The following is a 22,862-nucleotide window of genomic DNA, read 5'->3' as shown; positions in this document are numbered from 1 at the left end:
CATTTATGTAATGTTTCCTTGATATAATGCTACACAATAGAGACAAACATTATTTTATCTTGACTATTCAAAGAATAGGGAGAGTTGTTGTACTCACCTAGGCATCAGCACCACACTGATTAACCACATTTTGTGAAAAATGTCTGTTTTCATTGAAAAGCCTCCCCCCTCTGATTTAGTATCTTTTTGATAGGGGACGGCACCGAAAGAGTGATCATTTTTTTTTAACAACATCTCAAACAAAAACAAGTGTTTGGGGTATATAAATAGGGCATTTTTTCACCATTTGAGGCCTCAAAAAAAAAAGGGGGGGGGGGGGGGGTGAAAAGGCATGAAAAGACGTCTGTATGAAGTAATGGGTTAAGTTTATGGTACAAGTTGGTATCTCCAAAACTACTGAATGGAATGGGTTGAAAGTTCACACACTTGCTATAGAGCATAATATGAGAACACTGTCCAAGGCCTATATTTCTATCATGGATTTTACAAGTCTTACATTTTTACAAATCTTAACAAGTCTTCACAAGGGAATTACAAAACAATAGCAACAATGATAACTTTTAACAGTTTATTTTATGTCAAAAGGACATCCCTAAAAACAGACTTTTTGTAACACAGGACTGAAAAAAGATACAATAATATATCACAGCATATAAAGTTCCCTTCATATCACAGACTATCCCAGAATGCTTGAATCCCAGAATATGCTCTACCATATACACATATTGCAAGTAAGCTTTGACATACAAACACAACCCAGATTGCTCCCAACTGTAAAATGAAATATTTGCCATAAAAAAGAAAAGAAAAGGAAAAAGAATTGAAAATCCTAAAATGGGTTAAATGACATATTAAATAGAATAATGCCAATGAAATACCTGTAATATACAGGTAATTTACCATAGTATGGAATTATCAGTTGTGATTGAATTTTATTTTTTACTTACATTTGTATGTTTTACTATGTGGTAATTAAACATTTGAGACAATATTTTATACAAACTTTAAAAGAGTATTTCCTCAACAAAAAATTCTTTGAAAAATTTATAAAATATCTTATATTTTCCTATATGTTCATAAAATTACAGATAAATTTCAAAATGTGAAGCATGTTTTTTAAACAAAATGAATTGTACAGTAATGAAACTTTGTGTAAAAACTTGAAATATTTTATTTCACAGATTCCGACTTATTTTAATATACAGAAATTATTACAATAAAACATCCAGACTAGCAAGTTTATCAAGAAATGCTTGTGTTTGATTTACCCCTTAACCTGCTGTATTTCTTAAATGGACTTGTCCATCTTCCTTTTTGGAACTGTCCATTATCAAATTTTGGGATATTAAGATGAAAAGTTGAAGTTGGTCTGCCACCAGAATATGGGCCTGGTTAGATTGCATGGATAAGTGCAAGTTGGCCTGGCTCTATATTGGTAATGAAGGCTTACCACCTCTGTCTGACTGCAGTTATCTAAAACTTATCCTTAGCAGGTTTTAGATAGTTGATAACCATTTCATCATATCAAAAAAATAAATTTAAAACAATTAAAACCAAAACAAAAATATAATAAAACAAATGCAGACAAAATACATTTCATTTGGAATATCATTCAAAATAACAGTGGCAAGATAACACTAAAAGCTCAAAAATAATGATTTTAAAATAAATATGAATTTTTTCATTTTTTTTTGTTATACTTTTTGATACATTCAGTGCTATTTATGGTGTATTTATTCTTCACAAACTTTAATCAATGTGAACAATCATCATGTATGTACTACATATTGAGACAAGGTATATCACAAAGTACATGTATTTAAAACGTAGGGACATCTTATAATTTTGATTATCTATTTACATCTAATAGTAAGATCACCTTTAGACATTTCAATTTATCAGAAAACTATAAATTAATACATTACAATTTATAAATAATAAGAAAAACAATATTATGCAAAAGAAAATATCATATGTAAATATAGTGCCCCAATCCTGCTCTTAGAAACTTATGCCAGAAATCCCCTTAATTCAAACAGATCCAGAAACAAAAAAAAATCTTCTCCTAAACCTTAAAGTATTTAAACAGAAGTTAGGAATTGTAAAGTGATTTTTAAACGTTTTGACTGTCAAAACGTTTAAAAATCACTTTACAATTTCTAACTTCCCATAAAAATATGTGAACTTAAAACACACATTTACTAGTAGTGGTTTAAACTTATAGCTATACAGACACTATATATCAAACCTTTAATACTACAGCACTTAAAATATCCCCTAACAACACAGTAGAGTTGATTTCAAATTAATGTTATAATAATTTGATTGTCTTTTTGATTTACTTGTAAAGTCACAAACTATAAATCTCATGACTAGATTTGATCTGAAAATTATTGACGTCTTTCAATTTTGTTTTTAAGAATGGTATTAATCCTTTAACATATGCCAGACAAAAATATATTTAACACAGATAATCAAGAAGTTATAAAAGTCAAAACAAATAATAAAAAATGAAGTAAAAAACATCTGATTTTCTTTGGTTTGTAAACAGCAACTATTCTAATATAGCACATTATAGCTAATTTTATAATAATCTGCAACAATTTTACAGTAAAAAATAGTTAAATACAATTCTATAAAGTTGATAATACATTTACCAAAATACCCTATAACCAAGGTAAAGTAATACAATGCCATTTACACATTTACCCTGTAACCAAGGTTAAGATATTTTAGGACATATGCCCTATAACCATGGTTAGGGTAATAATGGGTCATTTACCCTATAACCAAGGTTAAGATATTTTAGGTCATTTGCCCTATAACCAAGGTTAGGGTAATAATGGGTCATTTACCCTTTAACCAAGGTTAAGATATTTTAGGTCATTTGCCCTATAACCAAGGTTAGGGTAATAATGGGTCATTTACCCTATAACCAAGGTAAAGATATTATAGGACTTTTACCCTATAACCAAAGTTAGGGTAATAATGGGTCATTTACCCTATAACCAAGGTTGGCATAAGATAAACAACCAAATATTGATAACAATTCTATTAGTCAATAGTATATGAATGTTAACGAGTATGAAGATAGCATGCATTATTTATTCTAATATATATCATTTAAATAAATATTACCCAGAAATTACTACATAGATAAGCATAATTATATTACCTATTACTTGTTTGTTGCTAAAAAAAATGTGCCTGAAATATTACTTTACTTTTAAGTTGTTTTTTTTTATGGTTATGTAAAGAAACAACATTGACCCTGCCATTGTGAAAGTATTAAATATACAACTGTCCATGATTAAACTTTATAGTTTTATGGATGGCCTACAAATGGTCATTAAAAATAATTCAAGGAAAATGCACTTTAATCTAAATTTAAGCAATTTACAAATCAAACTTTCAGAGTTAATCAGCTTTCAGGTCTTGTTTAATTAATAAGAATTTGTGGAAACATTGAAAAAAAAAACAACAACAAAACCTTATCATCTGATGTACTCAATACAAAATAATGCATGTTAGTGAACTAAAGTGGTAGCATTATGTATGCCAATTTAGAATAGAATTTTGTAGAATTTATACGCAACATAAACATTTTTTAAAATATATTTCATATTTTTCTTCATTGTTTTTTTTTTCTTCTATTATATCTGAGGTATCTATAACAAAATTATTTGCAATAATTATAAAAGTTTATCAGGTTGGTGCCGCAGATTTATCGTATTGCTCGACGGGGAACATTTTGCGTGGCATGTAAACGTTTTTGGTGACAGGATGTACACGGCTACGTTGTTCAGCAGTCTGGGGGTTTACATGTCCTACCTGAAATTTAAATAAAATAAAACATTTATATCATATGCTCATAATACTGCATGTTTGTAACGTCACTTTTCATTGGATAATCCTGTAGTTTATATAGTTTTATATACACAGCTGCTGTCAATTTATGAAAAACATGGCATTGCTTTTTTTAAATATGAATTTTGCTGTATTATAAATTTGTTATCAAGATTCCTGACAGGTTATCTGGCCCATATAATTCCATCTTGGTCAAACCCATGTTTGAAATTCTTATCATGACACCAGAAATGGTTAGTTTCCTTGTTGGAAACAAAATCAAAAGTGTTTCAAGTAAGCTTCAAGTTTTCAATACTATTGAGGTAATAACAATAGCTATTTCTTACAAAATGTAAAAACACATTTTGTACTTAAATATATTATAATTGTGAGAAAAAATCTTAAAATATGTCAAAATTGCCATGTGAATTATGGCCCTTATTCTTACCAACACTAGATGCATTAAAATGATAATAAACATAACTATTCTAAAATACTTAAATGATATAAAAATTAAAATCTCACTCTGAAATAACAGAAATTAAATGAAATAAATTTCGATGTTAAATTTCCAAACTAGACAGATGTCTATCAAAGGCTTATAAACTTTATATGTAATGTTTCCTTTCCTACCTCCTGGCAGTGCTTATATATAATACGTTAGTATTCCTAATATATAAGCACTGCAATATATTAATCAACAAATCAACCCTCCCCAAACCACACAAAAAACTGAACACAATAAAAAAATTCTCCATCATACAAAAAATAACATGTTAACATTAAATTTCAAAGCTGCATAAAGTTATATCAAAGTACAGAAAGCAAAATGCCATTAAAATTAGTTGAAATTACCAAACAAATATTACATACACAGAGAAAAAACACATACTTAATTACATTTAATACTATAACATATAATCATGTATTTCCTATTATAAAATGATAAAATCTCGAAGACTTCCAATTGTTAATTCAGTTTATATGGTTGAATACTTATTATTTCATGATAATACAATTTGACTTCATTAACATCTACCAGAATTTTGAAATTTTCATCTGAACATTTTTAAATCATCAAATTAACTGCCAATTAAAATCATGAAGCAATTTGGTCTCAATTTTCATAAACTAAGATAATATCGAAGCTTTTGCATGTTGTGAATAAGAAGCATACCTATATGTGCATTAAATAATTAGAACATAAATTCACAATGACATAATATAATAATTTACAAAATCTAACATAAAACAATGAATAGCTTCTGACACAGCTGCTTTAATCTTGTCTACAAAGAGTAAAATGTGTATATTTCATAAATACTATTATATCACGTATCATGTATACAGTATAAATCATAGTTATAATCAAGCATTTTTTTCACATTCCTAGTTTGGTTTTCTGGTTTTCCTTAGTTCACAGTGAATCAGGATAAATCACAAAAATATTGTCTGAATGTCCTGGACTGTGTTCAACTGGCAAAAAGCTCCAATTATTTACAATTATTTAATACAACTGACTACACAGGAATGTCACCTCTGTTTTCATCAATATTTGAGCCGCGTCACCAACATAGTGGGTTTGCGACCAGCATGGATCCAGACCAGCCTGTGCATCCGCACGGATGCGCAGGCTGGTCTGGATCCATGCTGGTCGCAAACACATTATGTTGTTTTTGTCGTGACGCAGCTCAATTCATAACAAGCATTAGATGGACCCTAGGTAGAAACATCCTCCTTCCATTAACTAAATACAAAGTTTTCCTCAAATGAGAATAAAACCCTTTCCGATATCTTACAGCAAAATGGAGCAAAACTTAGTAGTAACATGGCTACAAAGACCTGTTACCTTACATTAAAACATGCATTCTTAACACAAAGAAATTAAAATTCATAAGCCCTTTAAAGGATAAATATAAGAGTATTTTTCATCTTTATCACAGACCTTGGAAACATTGAACTCAAAGCAATACAGAACTAAAATCTTACTAAAGTGCTTTAAAAAATTCACATAGTTACATAATGTTAAAGCAAATGTGTCATAAGCTAAAAAACAAAATGTTTTTTATGTGAGACAGCCTCTATTTGCTTGCAAAGCATTTTTTGTCTAAACAAACTCACTTCTATGCAGATTTCAACCTCGTTGTCAACTATATAGCAAAAAAAAATAATGATATGATTAATTAAAAAAAAACAACACAAATTGTTTTTTATTGATATGCAATGAACATAAATATGTTCCATTACACGCAAAATGATCAATGAGATAGTTAAGCTTTTGGTGCAAAAAAAAAAGTGACATCCAGAAATTCGGACAAATAACTTTGACTTACAATGTCCGAAGATTAAAGAAATGTTTCAAGTTTGACTTGGTAATCACTTGATTGCACCAAAATCTCGGTGACTGCCTGCCAGTTTTCGTATGTTCTCCATCTCTTCTCTATTTAATAATGGTCTATGAATGTTACTTACGTTACTCACATTATGCGAACATACTACACTTCTATGGAAAGTGCTGATACATAAAATAAAACATTCCTTGTTCATTTATTTACACAACAAATCAATGGCCAAATTACGGAACTTTTTAATTTATTTCTGGTTTGAATTATATACAACATATTTAGAGCCAGATATTTTGATAGTATTTCTGTCCAATTGAAACACATTCTACCAGACGGCAAATAATATAATGGTTTTCCAAAATTGTGATGAATATAAAAATATGCTCCAATTTCAAGACTTGCACAGGCAAACCCAACCCAAGACATTTCAACATCTCTCTAAGGAGTTAAATGGGGAAAAACTTTTTCATAAAGTACATGTAAGTGTAAAATGTATGAGTGATGAATAATTACATTGTAAATCAAGATAAATACAAATTTATACTGAAAGTATTAATTACTTAGTAAATTGATTTAATCACAAAATGCTGAAGTATTGATTATGGCTTAAATAATAAAATTGCTAATGCTTTATACAAATGAAAGTTTGTTTATAAAACATTACTAAACTGCATAATTATATTGTGTTTGTGAACCATTTTAACATTTAGTAAAAATTACTTTTAAACCTGTACATAAGAACAACCAGTGATCTTCGCAAATAAGTAACTACTTTTCATATAAAGTTTTTTAAAAAGTTACGTAAAATGATGGCTTTAAAAAACAGTCAAATTTGATATATTGATGGTCTATATTTTGAGGTAGTTCTTAGCACAGGTTTGACAATGTTATATACAAAAGTCCCATCAAAATGATGAAAGAGTGAAGATGAAAAGATGGATGCTACTTTGTCAACATGAAATTACTTAAAATAGTATGACAGTCAGATGCTACCCGTATATTTCATAACAAAATAATAATGTGCCTCACCATCTAATACAATATTTTACAGCAAAATAAAAATGTGCATTACGGTCTAATGCAATATTTTACAGCAAAATAATGTGCATTACAATTTACCACCTACAAAATCATAACTATGGCTTTCCAGCAGATCTGAGATGATTACAGTGCAAAAGATTTTTTGAAAGAAAAAATAAAACAGTGAATTTTTTTTTCAGATACAAAAATTTCAAATTAAATCTTTTAAGAGACTAATAACTGAATTATTCAAATAAAAAATAATCATGGAAGATTTGAATGCGTGATATGAATCTATGATTGATCATGCAGTTGCCATGAGCACAAAGCCAAATAAAAGGCGGCAAATACCTAGCAGCACTCAGATACCTAGGTGTTCTACTTTGAGCAGAGGCTACATTCTTTCTTATCTGTAACAGATTGTAATATAACAATAACTTTATCTTGACTCTTGAACATACATTTATTAACTCTGTATATTATAATTATTTCTGGAAATTATGTTTGTGAGATTGTAATAAAATTGTAACTTATCTTGCTCAGGCTGTAACTACCAAGTCGTAACTGATCATACTCATCTTGCGAAGACAGTAATTTAGAAAAAATTTAATATTATTTAAATGTTAAGCTGACAGCAACTTGTGAGATTCTAAGTAATTTATTGTAACTAAGCTGTAACTTAGGAACATCATAACTTATGAAGTTACTTGTAGGCAAGAACTTCAAATATGGTTGCAGAGCCTAACTTGTGTAGCTCAGGAAGTAACTTAATGCATTTTAATGTTTCTTAAAGTATTTCCTGACAGATTGCTACAATTGAAAGTAACCAAAAGGCAATAATATAAGGACTCATGAGGCTTGTAACAGATGCATAGTGCATAAACATTATTTTTCTGATGTTTTGTCGGGGATCTAAATTCATTCTTTAAATATTTTTCTTAGGTTGCACTGGGTATGAAATCACAATTGTAAAGATTCCATAAAGGTTTTCCAAAGATGTGTTGAAATCATCACTTGAAAGGTTCCTTTAAGTATTGTGCCAACACGATACTTTATTCTTAACAAAGTATCATTTAGAACATAATAATATGTCAAAAATCCATCCATTGACACAAACTTAAAATATTTTCATGCACGAACAGTGCCTTATATTTATAACAAAAGCAAAGAATAAATATATATTGCATACAATCATTCTATGAAGCATTTCATGCAATTAATAAAATACCTGTCATTTTTTTAAAAAGCTATGTTGCAATTTCATTACTTAAATACTATTGTCATTTATTTATTTTTCAGTCTTAATTTCATCTGGTATTTTTAGTTATATTCAAAACCTATAATCGTTTAGGTACAAATAACATGAACTATATTGTCATCAACTTATTATATAAAACAGTCACAGAAAAACATGTGCCATATCTTTGTGCCATATCTCATAAGGCCTAAAAGCCTAATGTACATAAACCTAAAGCTTAATCATTTACACTGAGCTGTGGGATATAATAAAATAAAAGTTATTTTGGTTGGGTTTCACTTCAAGTGATACAGTAATGGACATATAGTAACTTTCTGAATTAGCTGATGGAGGAAGACCTCAGGTGCCCTTTTAAGCATTATTTCAGTAACACTATGCAGGCGAGTAGAACCATCAACCTTTCAGAGTCCTCATGGATTGCTTCTATACATGAAAAAATTTGTAGTTCCAGACGAGATTCAAACCTAAAGCCACGATGATATCATTCAAGGTACAAAACCTGAACCACATGAATACCAATGAAAACATCTGACAGGTACTTTTATTTGAGCTTCTATCAAATGTATTATTCAATATTAGTTGTATTTGTAGGTTATATATGCCATTATTTTATTATATTGGTATTGAGGCACAGTGCATACACATGCTTTATATTTAAGTGTTATAAACTATATAAATTATACAAAAGCTATAAATAGTAACATGTTATACGCAATTTTAACATTATGCTATTGGCTTACTTGGTACATGATCTAGAAAAAATGCATTACACAGTGATAAATATATATGTTTCTATATATAGCACAATACAATGATCTGCCTAGAATACAGGGTAACTATCACCATGCCTACCTCCCCAACGTGCAATTTTTCAACAATCATGCACACATTATTTTTTGTATCGTGCAAGTAGATACAGAAGTGGGTGGGGTGCATCATACTCATTTATTAGAAGTCCTAGTTTCATCAAGATCACTAATGCTTTCATGAATAGCCGGATCATTTGCGACCATTTCCTGTAATGCTTCAGGGGCAAGAGGCGGGAACGTTTGCCGTCTTCCCCGAGCATTCTTCAGCCATAACCCTATTACCTGAGGTGATTTTGTTACATTTGATAAATCAATCTGCTAATATCATTAATATAGTATAGTAACTAAAAAGGTATAAACTCTGAACTTTGTGTGATAATATACCAACCTAATTGGCAAGTAAGTTAATAACCTTTTTTTCGAAATGAACTAAGCAAAGCTTAGAAATAATCACATAAAGCCTTCAAACCTATTCTTCCTTTTTAAAATCTACATTTAAGCCAGCAGAACATACTCAGTGACTATTTACCTTGAAAATAAATATTTTTCCTTGATTTAGTATATAGATGTATCACACATGATAAGAAATTTAATCTCAAGAGGGCTAGCTTGACATATGATATAAACAATCTTTGCAATTTCATGGATGAAATGTGGAAGTTATAGTACAACTATATCATGTCATTTTTCTTGAATTAATTGTTGTAAAATATGAGGACATAATAAATCAGAGAAATGATGTCATATAAAACAATATAATACCTGACTCCATCTATACTCCTCATCAAACTGTGCTATTTGTTTCTTTAATAAGATCCAGTCGGAGGCTTGTCTAGTTAAACTCCTTGATAGAGTCTGATGCTAAAATTATAAAAGAAAATCAATTATATCACATGGTATTGGTTGAAGTCAATGTTACATATATAGCCATAACAAATTTGTTATTATTTCACACCTTATAAAATGTAACTAATGAACTTAAGCAATCTTATAAATTTAGCCTCGTTTTCATTTCCCAAGCCCAAAAAATCTGTATCACATGCATATTGCACTGCGTCTAGCCTCATTTTCATTTTCTGAGTCCAAAAATTCCATATCAAATGCATATTGTTCTCAAAGAAACTACATCTTTAATATTACACACACACAAAAATGTTTGATTTTGAGTGTTTTTCATTTAAACTAATGTGTTTCCTCCTGAAGAATTGCTAATGTGAAATAAAAAGTTTGATAGAAACATTGTTGAGTATCATACTGGTTCTATTTGACTAGTACACAGCTGCAAAACCTATACAAGAGCCTTGTCCAATACAGGTTTAACAGTTGTGTACTTGTCTATTGGAATTCAGTATTATACTCAACAATTATAATAACCTTATATCGATAATAGTAAACATGTTTAAAGAAAATGGCCATATAAACAGTGACCTTGACTGCTGGCATATGTCTATTTTTAGAACTTCAAGTGTTTACTGAGTCTATTTGTACCTGATCTTTTTCTTTCTCTAGACGTTTTAAGAGATTTCTTCTGTTAGCTTCACTAGTCTCTAATTTATGCTGAAAAAGAAAACAATAAAGGTTAAAATTTATGTATTAAATAATGCAAGGAAATTACAATTTATGTTCATTGACATTCTTATTATGAAAATAAACTTTGAATTTTGAACAGTGTATTGTTAATGTGAGGAGCTGGTACCTCAATAATAATAATAATAATAATAACAATAGTAAAAAGTCTGGACGGACAGCTTGGATGTCATATTTCATAGGTGTCATTACAGTGATAGGGTAAATACATATATAAATTATCATAATACTGATCATTATAAAAAAAGATTATAATATAATGTATCTCTACAGAAAAATGGGGAATTGAGCTAACCAGGATCTGATCTCTGTCTTGCATAGCAAGTTTTGTTTGTCTGACCAATCTGTTATTATCTTCCTTTAGACGACGAATCTCACGTTTTAAGTCTGTGTTTTCTTCTGTCAATACCTGTAAATATAAATTCTTACATCATTTAAGCCAAAGAATCAAGTTATGATATAAATTTGGTATATAAATTGTTATTAATATGTCTTTAATAAATTAATATCACATTTGTAATAACTGTATGTAATGTAATAAAACTGAGCTTTATACACATGTCTGAAACATATCATACTTTAGATATGCTGTGAATAACAAACATTCAAAATGATACAAGTATACAAGTACTTACAGAGATGAAGCATAAAAAATTCATCAATTTGTTTAGAAAGGTAATAGATAGTTATATAGAATTTTATGACATTAGTTATAAGTATGTTCTAAGCGACATCAACACTGTAAAGTTTATATGGTGACTTTCCAGCTCACTCTTTTTATTTTGAAGGATACAATCGGCAGTATACCACTTCATGTAATATGTCAGGCACAAGCTGACACTGGTAGACTCAAAAAATTATATCATTCGCGCTAGCAAGATTGCAATTTGCTTTTTCCAATTATATACCTCATTTTTCCTGATAATATCATTTATTCTGATGCCACCACCGAGGAACGTGTATGATGACTCTTTATCCGGAAGTTTGGTGGTGTCCTCTACCGGAGGAAGATGTTCGCCATCTTTCAGATTCTTCCTTCTCTCTAACTCGTACAAGTTACGATATTTCTCCGCGAGATCCTGTGACCTGTGTAACTCTATCGTCATTTCTTTTAATTTTGTATCAGCTGTGAAATAAAATAAATATTTTGCAATATTTTTCCTCCATATGACATTAAGCATTTTTATCACCATGAAATAATGATCCCAAAATTTATACTTCTAATTGTGTTCTCCTCTTTGCTTAATTTACTATGTAAAAATTAAGCATTTGATTGACAGATTGTAGCTGCCATATTTACCTTTTGCATTTTTCTGATTGAAATAACAAAAAAAAATATTTTTTTTATTTACCTTGCCTTCTCATACATGTACTTGTACTTTAGTTTATACAAATTTATTTTAGTTTGATAGTGTTGGAAGCTATAAGCTTATAATTTAAACACTCTTGAATCTTTTCCTGGAACCAACCAGTACTAAGCAATGAATGTAAAGTTTCTTGCTCAAGGAAACAATGGCTATCTTAAGATTACTAGTTCGATACATTAATCACTCAGGCATGCCACCACTCACTTGTACTTTGAAAAATTCAATTTAAATACCTTCTTTGGCTTTGCGTTCAAATACTTTTATAAGCCTCATGGAGTTAGCACGTGACAGAGTTACATCATCGTGTAGACGTTTATTCTGCTGTGACAACAAACGTGACTCTGTCATTTTCTCGTGCAGTGTAAACTCGGTCTTCAGTTTCTGATTCTGTATTTCTACATTTTTCAGCAGCTGTGATTTAAGCTCATATGCCATTTCCTGGTCATCTGGATCTAATGGTTTCCTGTCATTAGTAAAATAAGTATGTATTTCATTAGATTTATATAAGCAATTTCCCTACTAAGAACAAATTAGCATACTGTCAAACAAGGAAATAGTCACGGTTCAGAACTGTTCACTAGGGGAAAGGTGCAAGCATATAGCTCAGTGTGTTATGAGCATTGCTCTGTTACCTTGATTCAAGGACAAATTCAAATATTGCAAGGGGAGTATGTCATGTTTCAGAATGGGAGAAGATGTGTAAGCCGACAGATAGATCAGTCAGTAGAGCTGCGGAATGGTGTTCCGAGGGTCCTGCGTTCGAGTCCTGGTCAGGCTGCACTTTTTTTTTACCCTATGATACAAATTATTAATATATCTAGGTTTTTCCTTCTACTACATAACAACAACTACATGTGTATAAGGGTCAAAGTTCACAGAAGTATTCAATATAATATCATCACATTATGAAAAATAAATTAGAGAAAACTACTTTTTAAACCCCTACTTTAGAGTAACATTGTAAAATAGTTACAATAACTTCAAATCTGATATGAGTTGTTCCATCACTGAAAATGCTACAAAGTGTCAGAACCTCTTGAATGTTTCATTAAAAAATGTGTTTGAAAGTCATGTGATTTGTTGGAAATATAATTGAGCCGCGTCACAACAAAACCAACATAATGCGTTTGCGACCAGCATGGATTCAGACGCACAGTCTGATCAGGATCAATGCTGTTCGCTTACAAACCCTATTACAAGTAGAGAAACTGATAGCGAACAGCATGGATCCTGATCAGACTGCGCGGAGGCGCAGGCTGATCTGGATTCATGCTGGTCGCAAACCCACTATGTTGGTTTTGTCGTGACGCGGCTCATATGTATACATGAGATACAATCAACATCAAAAGTTACACTTGTAAAACACACACAAGATATATACTACACACATTGTAATACAATACAATTCATATAAAAATTAAAAAAAGATATATGAATAAACAAAAAAAATACCATTTTTAATAAACATTTACATATAAAACATATTAACCCCAGAATGCATCATTATTCTGAGCTCACATACATGCATTAATAATTATTCTTAAATGATCTTATGTTTACATAATAGAAAACAAAATTTATTTTGACATTTTTGTTCAGGAATGACAGACAACAGTCTTGGATATTTCAACTTATACCCCCCCCCCGCCCCCAACGCAAATTAATGTACTCCTAAAACTGTCAAGGTCTAAGTTTGAACAAAATCTCATGCTTTTTAATGGTGTATTGTAATAGTCAATTATACTTAAAGAAAAATGTGATATTCAGATATGAAAATCTGAAAAGTTAAGACAGAGAAATATCATAAAATAGTATAAAAAACACATTGAGTTAAATAGCATCATGCAACTTATAATATTGTATACTACATGTACATAAGTATGGTTTATAGTCAATTTAGTCTGTGCTCATGCAACTAACTCACAAATATTTGTGTCTAGGTCGGAGGTATTTAAAATGAACAGTTTTCTTATTTTCACGAGGTGTCACTAGCAGTTTGGAAGCTACTGTCACAGGTTTACTACAAGTACATGTATTTATTTGTGACATATTTTCAGCATGACCGTATCTCCTCTTCAGTATAGTTGATCAACAGAATACAATCATTTATGACTAGAAATTTCTAATAATAGAATTTTAAAAGCTTAATTACATTCACAGGTAAATGACAGATTTTAAGTTTGAAAAATGTGACATAATACATTGGTAGCACGGAATAAGAAAATCACTATTCTAGAAGAATCATAACTTTAACCAATGTCCAAGCAGATTGTTTTTGTAACTTGCCGTGGTGCAAATTGTCCTGGACATGTCGATTATTTATCAAAGGGAATGCAAAATTAACTAAAATTAAGGACCCCAAAAAATACATCTTTATCAGACTGAATCAAGATAAAGGTTGGTCACTGTCAGGCATAAATTTGCAATTAACCCCAATAATGCTAAAAAACCTAAAGAAAGCACATAAAATACATAATTATTTGTAGGCCTTGGATAATACTTTCGTGGCAGATTTAAGAAACATAGAAAATTGAACATATATCAATTCTGTAAATTAAAATTATGTGCAGCTGTCATAACTTACTTCCTCTATAGATGTGATGGCAAAATAATAGTATACAACATAAAAGATTATGTAACATTACCAAATTAAACCTTGAGATTATTTTAGTGTTAGACTTAAAACACACAAGTATTGAATTGCATTATTAAGGATCAAACTGCTATTGTTAAATTACTTTAAAACACAAAATCATTACATAATAAACACTTCAAATTGTATTGTTTAAGAGGTTTGCATTTGCATGTATATCTTTCAAAAAGAACTGACTTGCAACAGTCTATATTACTTTTAGTCTATAGGACTTCAGTTTTCTTCATGTCTTTATATTTTAGAAAATGATATAGTAAGTGAGGTGCAGACTATTAAGAATATTGTAGGTTGGCGTCTGTTTATTTGAAACTTATGCATGCAAGCGCAAAATATATATATTAAACATATTAAATATTGAATATAATATTCCATGAATCATCTTATGTTTACTATAAAAATCCATGTTTTGATCTCCAAACGTTGCTTATATTACAATTTATACTTGTTATAAGCATTGTACGATGCTTTATACAAATAAACTTTTGGTATTCGTATCATGCAATATGCTCACAAGTTTTGTTAAGCCCCAAAATTGTACATAATTTCTATCAAGGTATATGAAGCCTGAAAATTAACAAAAAATAAGTGGAATATTTGAGTAGCTTTTGCTCAGACTTAATTAAGTTATTTGGATATTTGAGTAGCTTTTGCTCAGACTTAAGTTAGTGGGATATTTGAGAAGCTTTTGCCAAGACTTTAATTAGTGGGATATTTGAGAAGCTTTTGCCAAGACTTAAATTCGTGGAATATTTATGTAGCTTTTGCCAAGACTTAAATAAGTGGAATATTTATGTAGCTTTTGCTCAGACTTAATTAAGTTATTTGGATATTTGAGTAGCTTTTGCTCAGACTTAAGTTAGTGGGATATTTGAGAAGCTTTTGCCAAGACTTTAATTAGTGGGATATTTGAGAAGCTTTTGCCAAGACTTAAATAAGTGGGATATTTGAGTAGCTTTTGCTCAGACTTAAATTCGTGGAATATTTATGTAGCTTTTGCTCAGACTTAAATTAGTGGAATATTTATGTAGCTTTTGCTCAGACTTAAATTAGTGGGATATTTATGTAGCTTTTGCTCAGACTTAAGTTAGTGGGATATTTGAGAAGCTTTTGCCAAGACTTAAATTAGTGGGATATTTGAGTAGCTTTTGCTCAGACTTAAATTAGTGGAATATTTATGTAGCTTTTGCTCAGACTTAAGTTAGTGGGATATTTGAGAAGCTTTTGCCAAGACTTTAATTAGTGGGATATTTGAGAAGCTTTTGCCAAGACTTAAATTCGTGGAATATTTATGTAGCTTTTGCCAAGACTTAAATAAGTGGAATATTTATGTAGCTTTTGCTCAGACTTAATTAAGTTATTTGGATATTTGAGTAGCTTTTGCTCAGACTTAAGTTAGTGGGATATTTGAGAAGCTTTTGCCAAGACTTTAATTAGTGGGATATTTGAGAAGCTTTTGCCAAGACTTAAATAAGTGGGATATTTGAGTAGCTTTTGCTCAGACTTAAATTCGTGGAATATTTATGTAGCTTTTGCTCAGACTTAAATTAGTGGGATATTTGAGAAGCTTTTGCCAAGACTTAAATTAGTGGGATATTTATGTAGCTTTTGCTCAGACTTAAATTAGTGGGATATTTGAGTAGCTTTTGCTCAGACTTAATTAAGTTATTTGGATATTTGAGTAGCGTATGCTCGGACTTAAATTCCTTGAATATTTATGTAGCTTTTGCTCAGACTTAAATTCGTGGAATATTTGAGTAGCGTATGCTCGGACTTAAATTCCTGGAATATTTATGTAGCTTTTGCTCAGAATTAAATTAGTGGGATATTTGAGTAGCTTTTGCTCAGACTTAAATTCCTGGAATATTTATGTAGCTTTTGCTCAGACTTAAATTTGTGGGATATTTGAGTAGCTTTTGCTCAGACTTAAATTCGTGGAATATTTAGGTAGCTTTTGCTCAGAATTAAATTTGTGGGATATTTGAATGCGTATGCACGGACTTGAATTCGTGGGATATTTGAGAAGCTTTTGCCAAGACTTTAATTAGTGGGATATTTGAGAAGCTTTTGCCAAGACTTTAATTAGTGGGATATTTGAGAAGCTTTTGCTCAGACTTAAATTAGTGGGATATTTGAGAAGCTTTTGCCAAGACTTAAATTAGTGGGATATTTGAGAAGCTTTTGCCAAGACTTTAATTAGTGGGATATTTGAGAAGCTTTTGCCAAGACTTAAATTAGTGGGATATTTGAGTAGCTTTTGCTCGGACTTAAATTCGTGGAATATTTATGAATCTTTTGCTCAGACCTACCTCGGGCCAGCTGGTCCTGATGACTTTCGACCTAGTTTCTGGTTGACCTCTGTCTGGGCCTCCTGTATCTCTTTCTCCAGCTGAAAATTCATAAAATCTGGCTATATTTTACTTTATATTATAGAACTATTTAGGAGGGAAAATAAAATTAACAAGCAAATTCATTGAATTTATATCCCCCGCCGAGTACTGGTTATTACTAACACAACAACTGAAGACATAAGGCTTTATTTATATATCTATCAAGCGCGGAAACGAATATTGTTCTATATGCATACTGCACAATTAATCAAGGGCCAAAACTCTAAGTTAAAATGTCTGACTGGAACAAGGCAACTATATGCACATCTCCACTTGGTATTGAAGGTTCCCATAAAGTTTCGTTGAATTCCAGCCAGTAGTTGCAGAGAAGTAGCGCGGAAACAAATATTGTTCTATATGCATACTGCATAACTAATCAAGGGCCATAACTCTGAGTTAAAGTATCTGACCGGAACAAGCTGACCATATGCACATCTCCTCTTGATATTGAAGGTTCCCATAAAGTTTTGATGAATTCCAGCCAGTAGTTGCAGAGAAGTAGTGCGGAATCAATTTTTGCTCTATATGTATACTGCATAACTAATCAAGGGCCATAACTCTTAATTAAAGTGTCTGACCGGAACAAGGCGAGGATATGCGCATCTCCTCTTGGTATTGAAGGTTCCCATACAGTTTCACTGAATTCCAGCCAGTAGTTGCAGAGAAGTAGTGCGGAAACGATTTTTACTCTATATAGATACTGCATTACTAATCAAGGGCCATAACTCTGAGTTAAAGGGTCTGACCGGAACAAGGCGAGGATATGCGCATCTCCTCTTGATATTGATGATTCCCATAAAGTTTCGTTGAATTCCAGCCAGTAGTTGCAGAGAACTAGTCTGGAAACGAAATTCGGACGGACGGATGGATGGACGGACGGACGGAAGGACAACGCCAAAACAATATCCCCCGACCGATTCCATCCAGTAGTTGCAGAGAAGTAGTGCGGAATCAATTTTTGCTCTATATGTATACTGCATAACTAATCAAGGGCCATAACTCTTAATTAAAGGGTCTGACCGGAACAAGGCTGACGATATGGGCATCTCCTCTTGATATTGATGATTCCCATAAAGTTTCGTTGAATTCCAGCCAGTAGTTGCAGAGAACTAGTCCGGAAACGAAATTCGGATGGACGGATGGACGGACGGACAACGCCAAAACAATATCCCCCAACCGATTCCATCGGCGGGGTATAATTAACATGTTGTTATTATTAAACGTGAAATATTTAATGAGGACATCTACATGGGTGTGTTTTAAGCCTATCAACAAATTCATTAAACATAACCTTTCATCCTTTAAGTTTGACAAATGCCTGTTTATTTTCAGAATCTCATTTTCAGTAAAAGCATTTACACATCTTCAGTGCTTACCTGTTTCACAATTTTCAGCATTATCATTTTCACATTTTATTTTACTGTAGTAACTATCCCAAATTTTAACCCTTAGCCTGCTTGAACCAAGTGATCAGCCCTTCCCACCAGTATAGAGCCAGGCCAGCTTGCACATTCGTGCAGTCTGACCAGGCTCTATACTATTGGCATCTTAACTTTTGTTTTTGATATTGAAATCCATTGAACTTTAAATGGACTGTTTCAACTTCAAAGCTGGACAGATCCATCATAGAAATATAGCATGTCAAGGGTTAACTATAATCAATTTCACATTTTTTGTGGTACCTGTTTCACATTTTGTAGAGCACTTTGTAACTGGCCCTCAAGAGTTTCCAGGTTTGCTTTCGCATCCTTCTCTTTCTTAGTAGAGTCTATTTTTTGTATACTCTGAATTACAGCTTTGTTCTGTTCATCAAACTGCTGGATACTGTCTTGCAGCTTCTGTAACCATAGAAATAGAAAAAAACATTAAAGGGAGGTAATTTTGAAATCAAATTACAGGAGGTTATCTTAGTAATACATATTTAACGGAAAAGGTGATTCGTTGTTTTCCTGTTTTTATTATTGTTGAAATTTGTTTTGATGACATCTCAGTCTATGCATTTTTCACAAACCTATTGCAGTGATTATATATAGAAGCAAGGGAGGTAACTGAATATAATCAGGAAAACATTATTACAACAGCTATCAGATGAACAATATGCTTGTTTATCCTTATTGCTTGAAATACATCAAAAGGTGTGCAGATATTTTCATTTTTCATATCTATAAATGGAATAATTTAGTGAAAATCTATGCAAGAGTTATGGGTCTTGGACGGCAATCTACCAATATATCTTCACACAGCCAAGTTCAAAATAAACATACCATAAAAATTTATTGTAGATTATGGTTCAATGCATGGAGCATTGACAGGTCAGAAGAAATTTAAAATTCACATACAAAACTTTCTGTGAATTTTATATTAAAATGATCAAGACTGTTATGTACTATTTAAAACTTGAAGCTAGGTGTTCACAGACACAAACATACATGAACATGTTTGCAACTTTAACAAATTTTATCAAAGGTATTTTATGTTGACTACGATCAAGGTAATGTTGAAACAGTTTTAGCAAATTTGATTAAAAATGTTTTAAAAAAATGTGAAAAACACACCAAACAGTGAAATACAAAGCAGGTTTTTGAACATATAGAGACATTCTAGACTTTAAATTGGCCATTAATAATTGATGTAAAGTTTAAATACCTATTTCATTATAAAAGGTAGAATCATTAATTATACAGTCTTGACTTTCTTTTCAATAATTGGACTTTTGTTAACACAAAAGCTATTAATGTCCAGGTTTTGTATTAGTAAACAGGATGTGGGTTTTCATTACTGTATTACACTTTTAAATGTTTCTTTTACATTGTATATACATTTATAAATTCAAAAGTATCTTTTTTCTAAATTAAACCCTTTTTGGTGATTTTCTATAATAGGGCTGCCTTGCTTTAAGTTTATATTGGGACATAATATTATGTCAGTTAAAATTTTTAGGAGTTTCAATGACAAATCTTTCAACAAAACAACGAAAGTCTGGTCCTACTACATAGCTGAGCAAGATGACTTAGCTCTACAGTTCTGGCTTAATTAACCTGACAAAATGAAGTCAGTGAGTCGGACTGTCACTGTAATAACTTAAAAGAAATATACTTGAAACTTTTCAAGACATTTTATGCTAAGAATGCTAAATGATTTGCCTCTGTTTCAGCCATAATGACAAAAAATTCACTCCATTAGTCTTAAGATTGACTGGATCATTTTAAGATGTAATTGCCAGCTACAACATCCATGTTTGGTTAAATGTCTCCACTATAGATGTACTATTATATGGGCTTAAAATACGCACTACCTAATAAAATTACAAAAACTGTATCAGATCAGGATGTATACTAAAAATTATTTCATTTCATAAAAAGAAATTATCATTCCAAGAAAATGTGTGATTAAAAGTGATTGAATATATAATAATATATATATATCACAGTGAGTCTATGATAATTTGTAATAAATATAGGTGACAAATAACTGTGTATGTGAAACTGTGCACACTACCTCAAGGTCACCATAATCTGTTTGTGGGCTTGTACATTCCTACATGATGAATAAAAATCACTATGTAACAACAAGTTTACCTTAAATACAAGTATAGGATTAAGAATTTTGGACAGAACATTGTTAAATAATATGTTACACAGCCATGTAACTTTTGAAGAATTTTGGACAGAACATAGATAAATAGTATATTATATACGCATTTAACTTTCGTCTTTAAAAGAAAATTATGCTGATACTGTTAATTGTTTTTTTTTCCAATTATTAATTCAAATCAATTTAGTTTTCCTCTAATAATCAATTACTGCAGTATACATGCAGTGCATATAGATTCATTGTCATATAAGTTTTTTCATAAATCTAAATCAAAATATAGATAGAGCTTAAACAAGAAAAGTTAAAAACAGAATATTGAAAAGTCAATTTATGTAATATAGGTACTCATTCTTCCCCATGACCAATTTTCATTAGAATGCCTTGCCCCAAGATGTTGTCACCTTGTCTGGGCCTATGTTCAAAAAGGCTTTAAGCTAGCCCATTAAATTTTGCACTATGGGTTTTTTATTATGTTGGTCACCGGTAAAGACAAACATCTATGTTATATCAGTTTGTAAAATTGGTCGGTCTTGTAGTAGAAATATTGAGACTATGCTTTAAGCCAGATTGAGCAATTATCTCACCCTAAATACACATCTGCCTTGCTTAAAATTATCTATTTCAAACTTTTATCTCACTTTTAAACCTGTTTTTATCCTTCTTACTAGTGGCGTGCAAATTTTAGGTTCCCAGCAGGGATTTGAATAAATGGAAGATGATATACATAGATTGTAAGATACCACCGTAAAACATTCCGAATCATACTCCTACTCCTATAGTACTATCTATTTAGTAATATAATACTTAAATTTATTGTTAATTGGGAAGTACCAAATTTACAGATACTAAATTTAAGTCAAAATATTTTGATGTTCAAACTAGATTCTTAGATCTTTTTGTTGTGGTAAGATTCCACTTCCATTGCCCATTTAAATATATGTTAAACAGTGTTAATAGCTCAATAATCTCAACGTGTGATACAATTTGTTGGACGAATATGCATACATGTGATATTTTTTCAACGTTCAAGTGTGGGAAATTTACTTCAAAAAGACGGAGATTTTAGAATTTACAATAGATATAAAAGGAAATTTTAAAACGAAAAAGAGACAGATTTTATAATTTTGTGAAAACACCCCTTATTTTAGAAAAATTGAAAAATTTGACAGCCAAAAAGGGAGTCTCCCTCTTAAATAGAGATATCACATGTATAATTATGGAATGACTTCGCTATACACCTGGATCAATTTATATAGAAATAATTTTGTAAATATGTCACGATGATGTACCTTTTGTACAAATCTGGTAAATATATGTTTTATTCTATTCTGATCAAAATCAAGGGTCTATATATTCCTGGATAAATACACTGACATCATTGGCACTTATCAAAGACAATAAATACATGACTTTTACAATTCATATGGAGTATTCAGAGGTATACAGTAAATAGTGTTACAGACTCAATCATTAAATTGCGTAAAGAGTGAAAACCCTCTGTTTCTTCATTCATGTTTAACCGAGAATAATTCTACATTCCCCACCCACCATAGCAAATTATGTAAAAGGAGCACCTGCACGGTTAATCAACAGATATAATCCGATACAAAATACAATGTCATGGTTAATTGAACGCATAATAAACCTACCTTATAGTTATCTTTTGTTGACATTATGTCATTCGATTAATTTAATTCAGACTCCAGAAAGCATCGAGAAAATTAAACGTATATGACACCTTTCCTTTTGTTTATACTGTTGTGAAGTAATTGCCACTTCCGGAAAGGGAGAATACCCGTACTTTACTAAAATTAGACTGCAACAAGTATAGAACAGATTGAGGCCCTTAGTTTGAAAGAATTCATTTGCATTTGAGTTTGATGATTATTTAAAATCAAATAAACATAAGAATATAATAAACATACACATAGCAGACCCAGAAGATAATAAACCAAACCAAGCCAACTTTAGCAATAACTATGACATTAAGTTCCCT

General features: G+C 31.0%; 1 protein-coding gene across 8 annotated transcripts; it reads right to left on the bottom strand.

Moving 5' to 3' along the window:
- Window positions 1-554: 554 nt before the first annotated feature.
- Window positions 555-22,655, bottom strand: LOC132742225 (inner centromere protein-like). 8 transcript variants are annotated; one of them, XM_060730596.1, is made up of 11 exons: window positions 22,516-22,655; window positions 18,955-19,110; window positions 17,192-17,271; window positions 12,466-12,695; window positions 11,774-11,991; window positions 11,161-11,274; window positions 10,767-10,835; window positions 10,041-10,139; window positions 7,563-7,621; window positions 5,968-5,996; window positions 3,723-3,831 (listed from the first exon to the last, which is right to left on the bottom strand). In XM_060730596.1, the coding sequence occupies exons 1-10, from the start codon at window positions 22,537-22,539 to the stop codon at window positions 5,993-5,995; spliced, it is 1,053 nt and encodes a 350-aa protein (XP_060586579.1). In that variant the 5' UTR covers window positions 22,540-22,655; the 3' UTR covers window positions 3,723-3,831; window positions 5,968-5,992. The 8 variants fall into 8 exon arrangements, with proteins under 8 accessions (XP_060586563.1, XP_060586571.1, XP_060586586.1 ...); XM_060730580.1 differs by lacking the exons at window positions 5,968-5,996; window positions 7,563-7,621 and adding an exon at window positions 9,210-9,221 and having other exon boundaries at window positions 555-3,831; XM_060730603.1 differs by lacking the exon at window positions 5,968-5,996 and having other exon boundaries at window positions 3,692-3,831.
- Window positions 22,656-22,862: the final 207 nt, after the last annotated feature.

This window comes from Ruditapes philippinarum, unplaced genomic scaffold, assembly GCF_026571515.1.
Source record: "Ruditapes philippinarum isolate M1 unplaced genomic scaffold, ASM2657151v2 ctg1968_1_1_1_1, whole genome shotgun sequence".
Lineage (NCBI taxonomy): Eukaryota > Metazoa > Mollusca > Bivalvia > Venerida > Veneridae > Ruditapes > Ruditapes philippinarum.
Note: the sequence above shows the minus strand (reverse complement) of the source record. Positions and strands in the feature narration are given on the sequence as shown.

Excerpts from the sequence above, each read along its gene's own strand:
- LOC132742225 (XM_060730563.1), bottom strand. The coding sequence starts at position 22,539 with ATGTCAACAAAAGATAACTATAAG. Across the intron at positions 11,992-12,465 it reads TGAACGCAAAGCCAAAGAAG|CTGATACAAAATTAAAAGAA; the intron begins GTATTTAAATTG and ends TTTATTTCACAG. Across the intron at positions 7,622-10,040 it reads AGGAGTATAGATGGAGTCAG|ATAAGAAAGAATGTAGCCTC; the intron begins GTATTATATTGT and ends AATCTGTTACAG.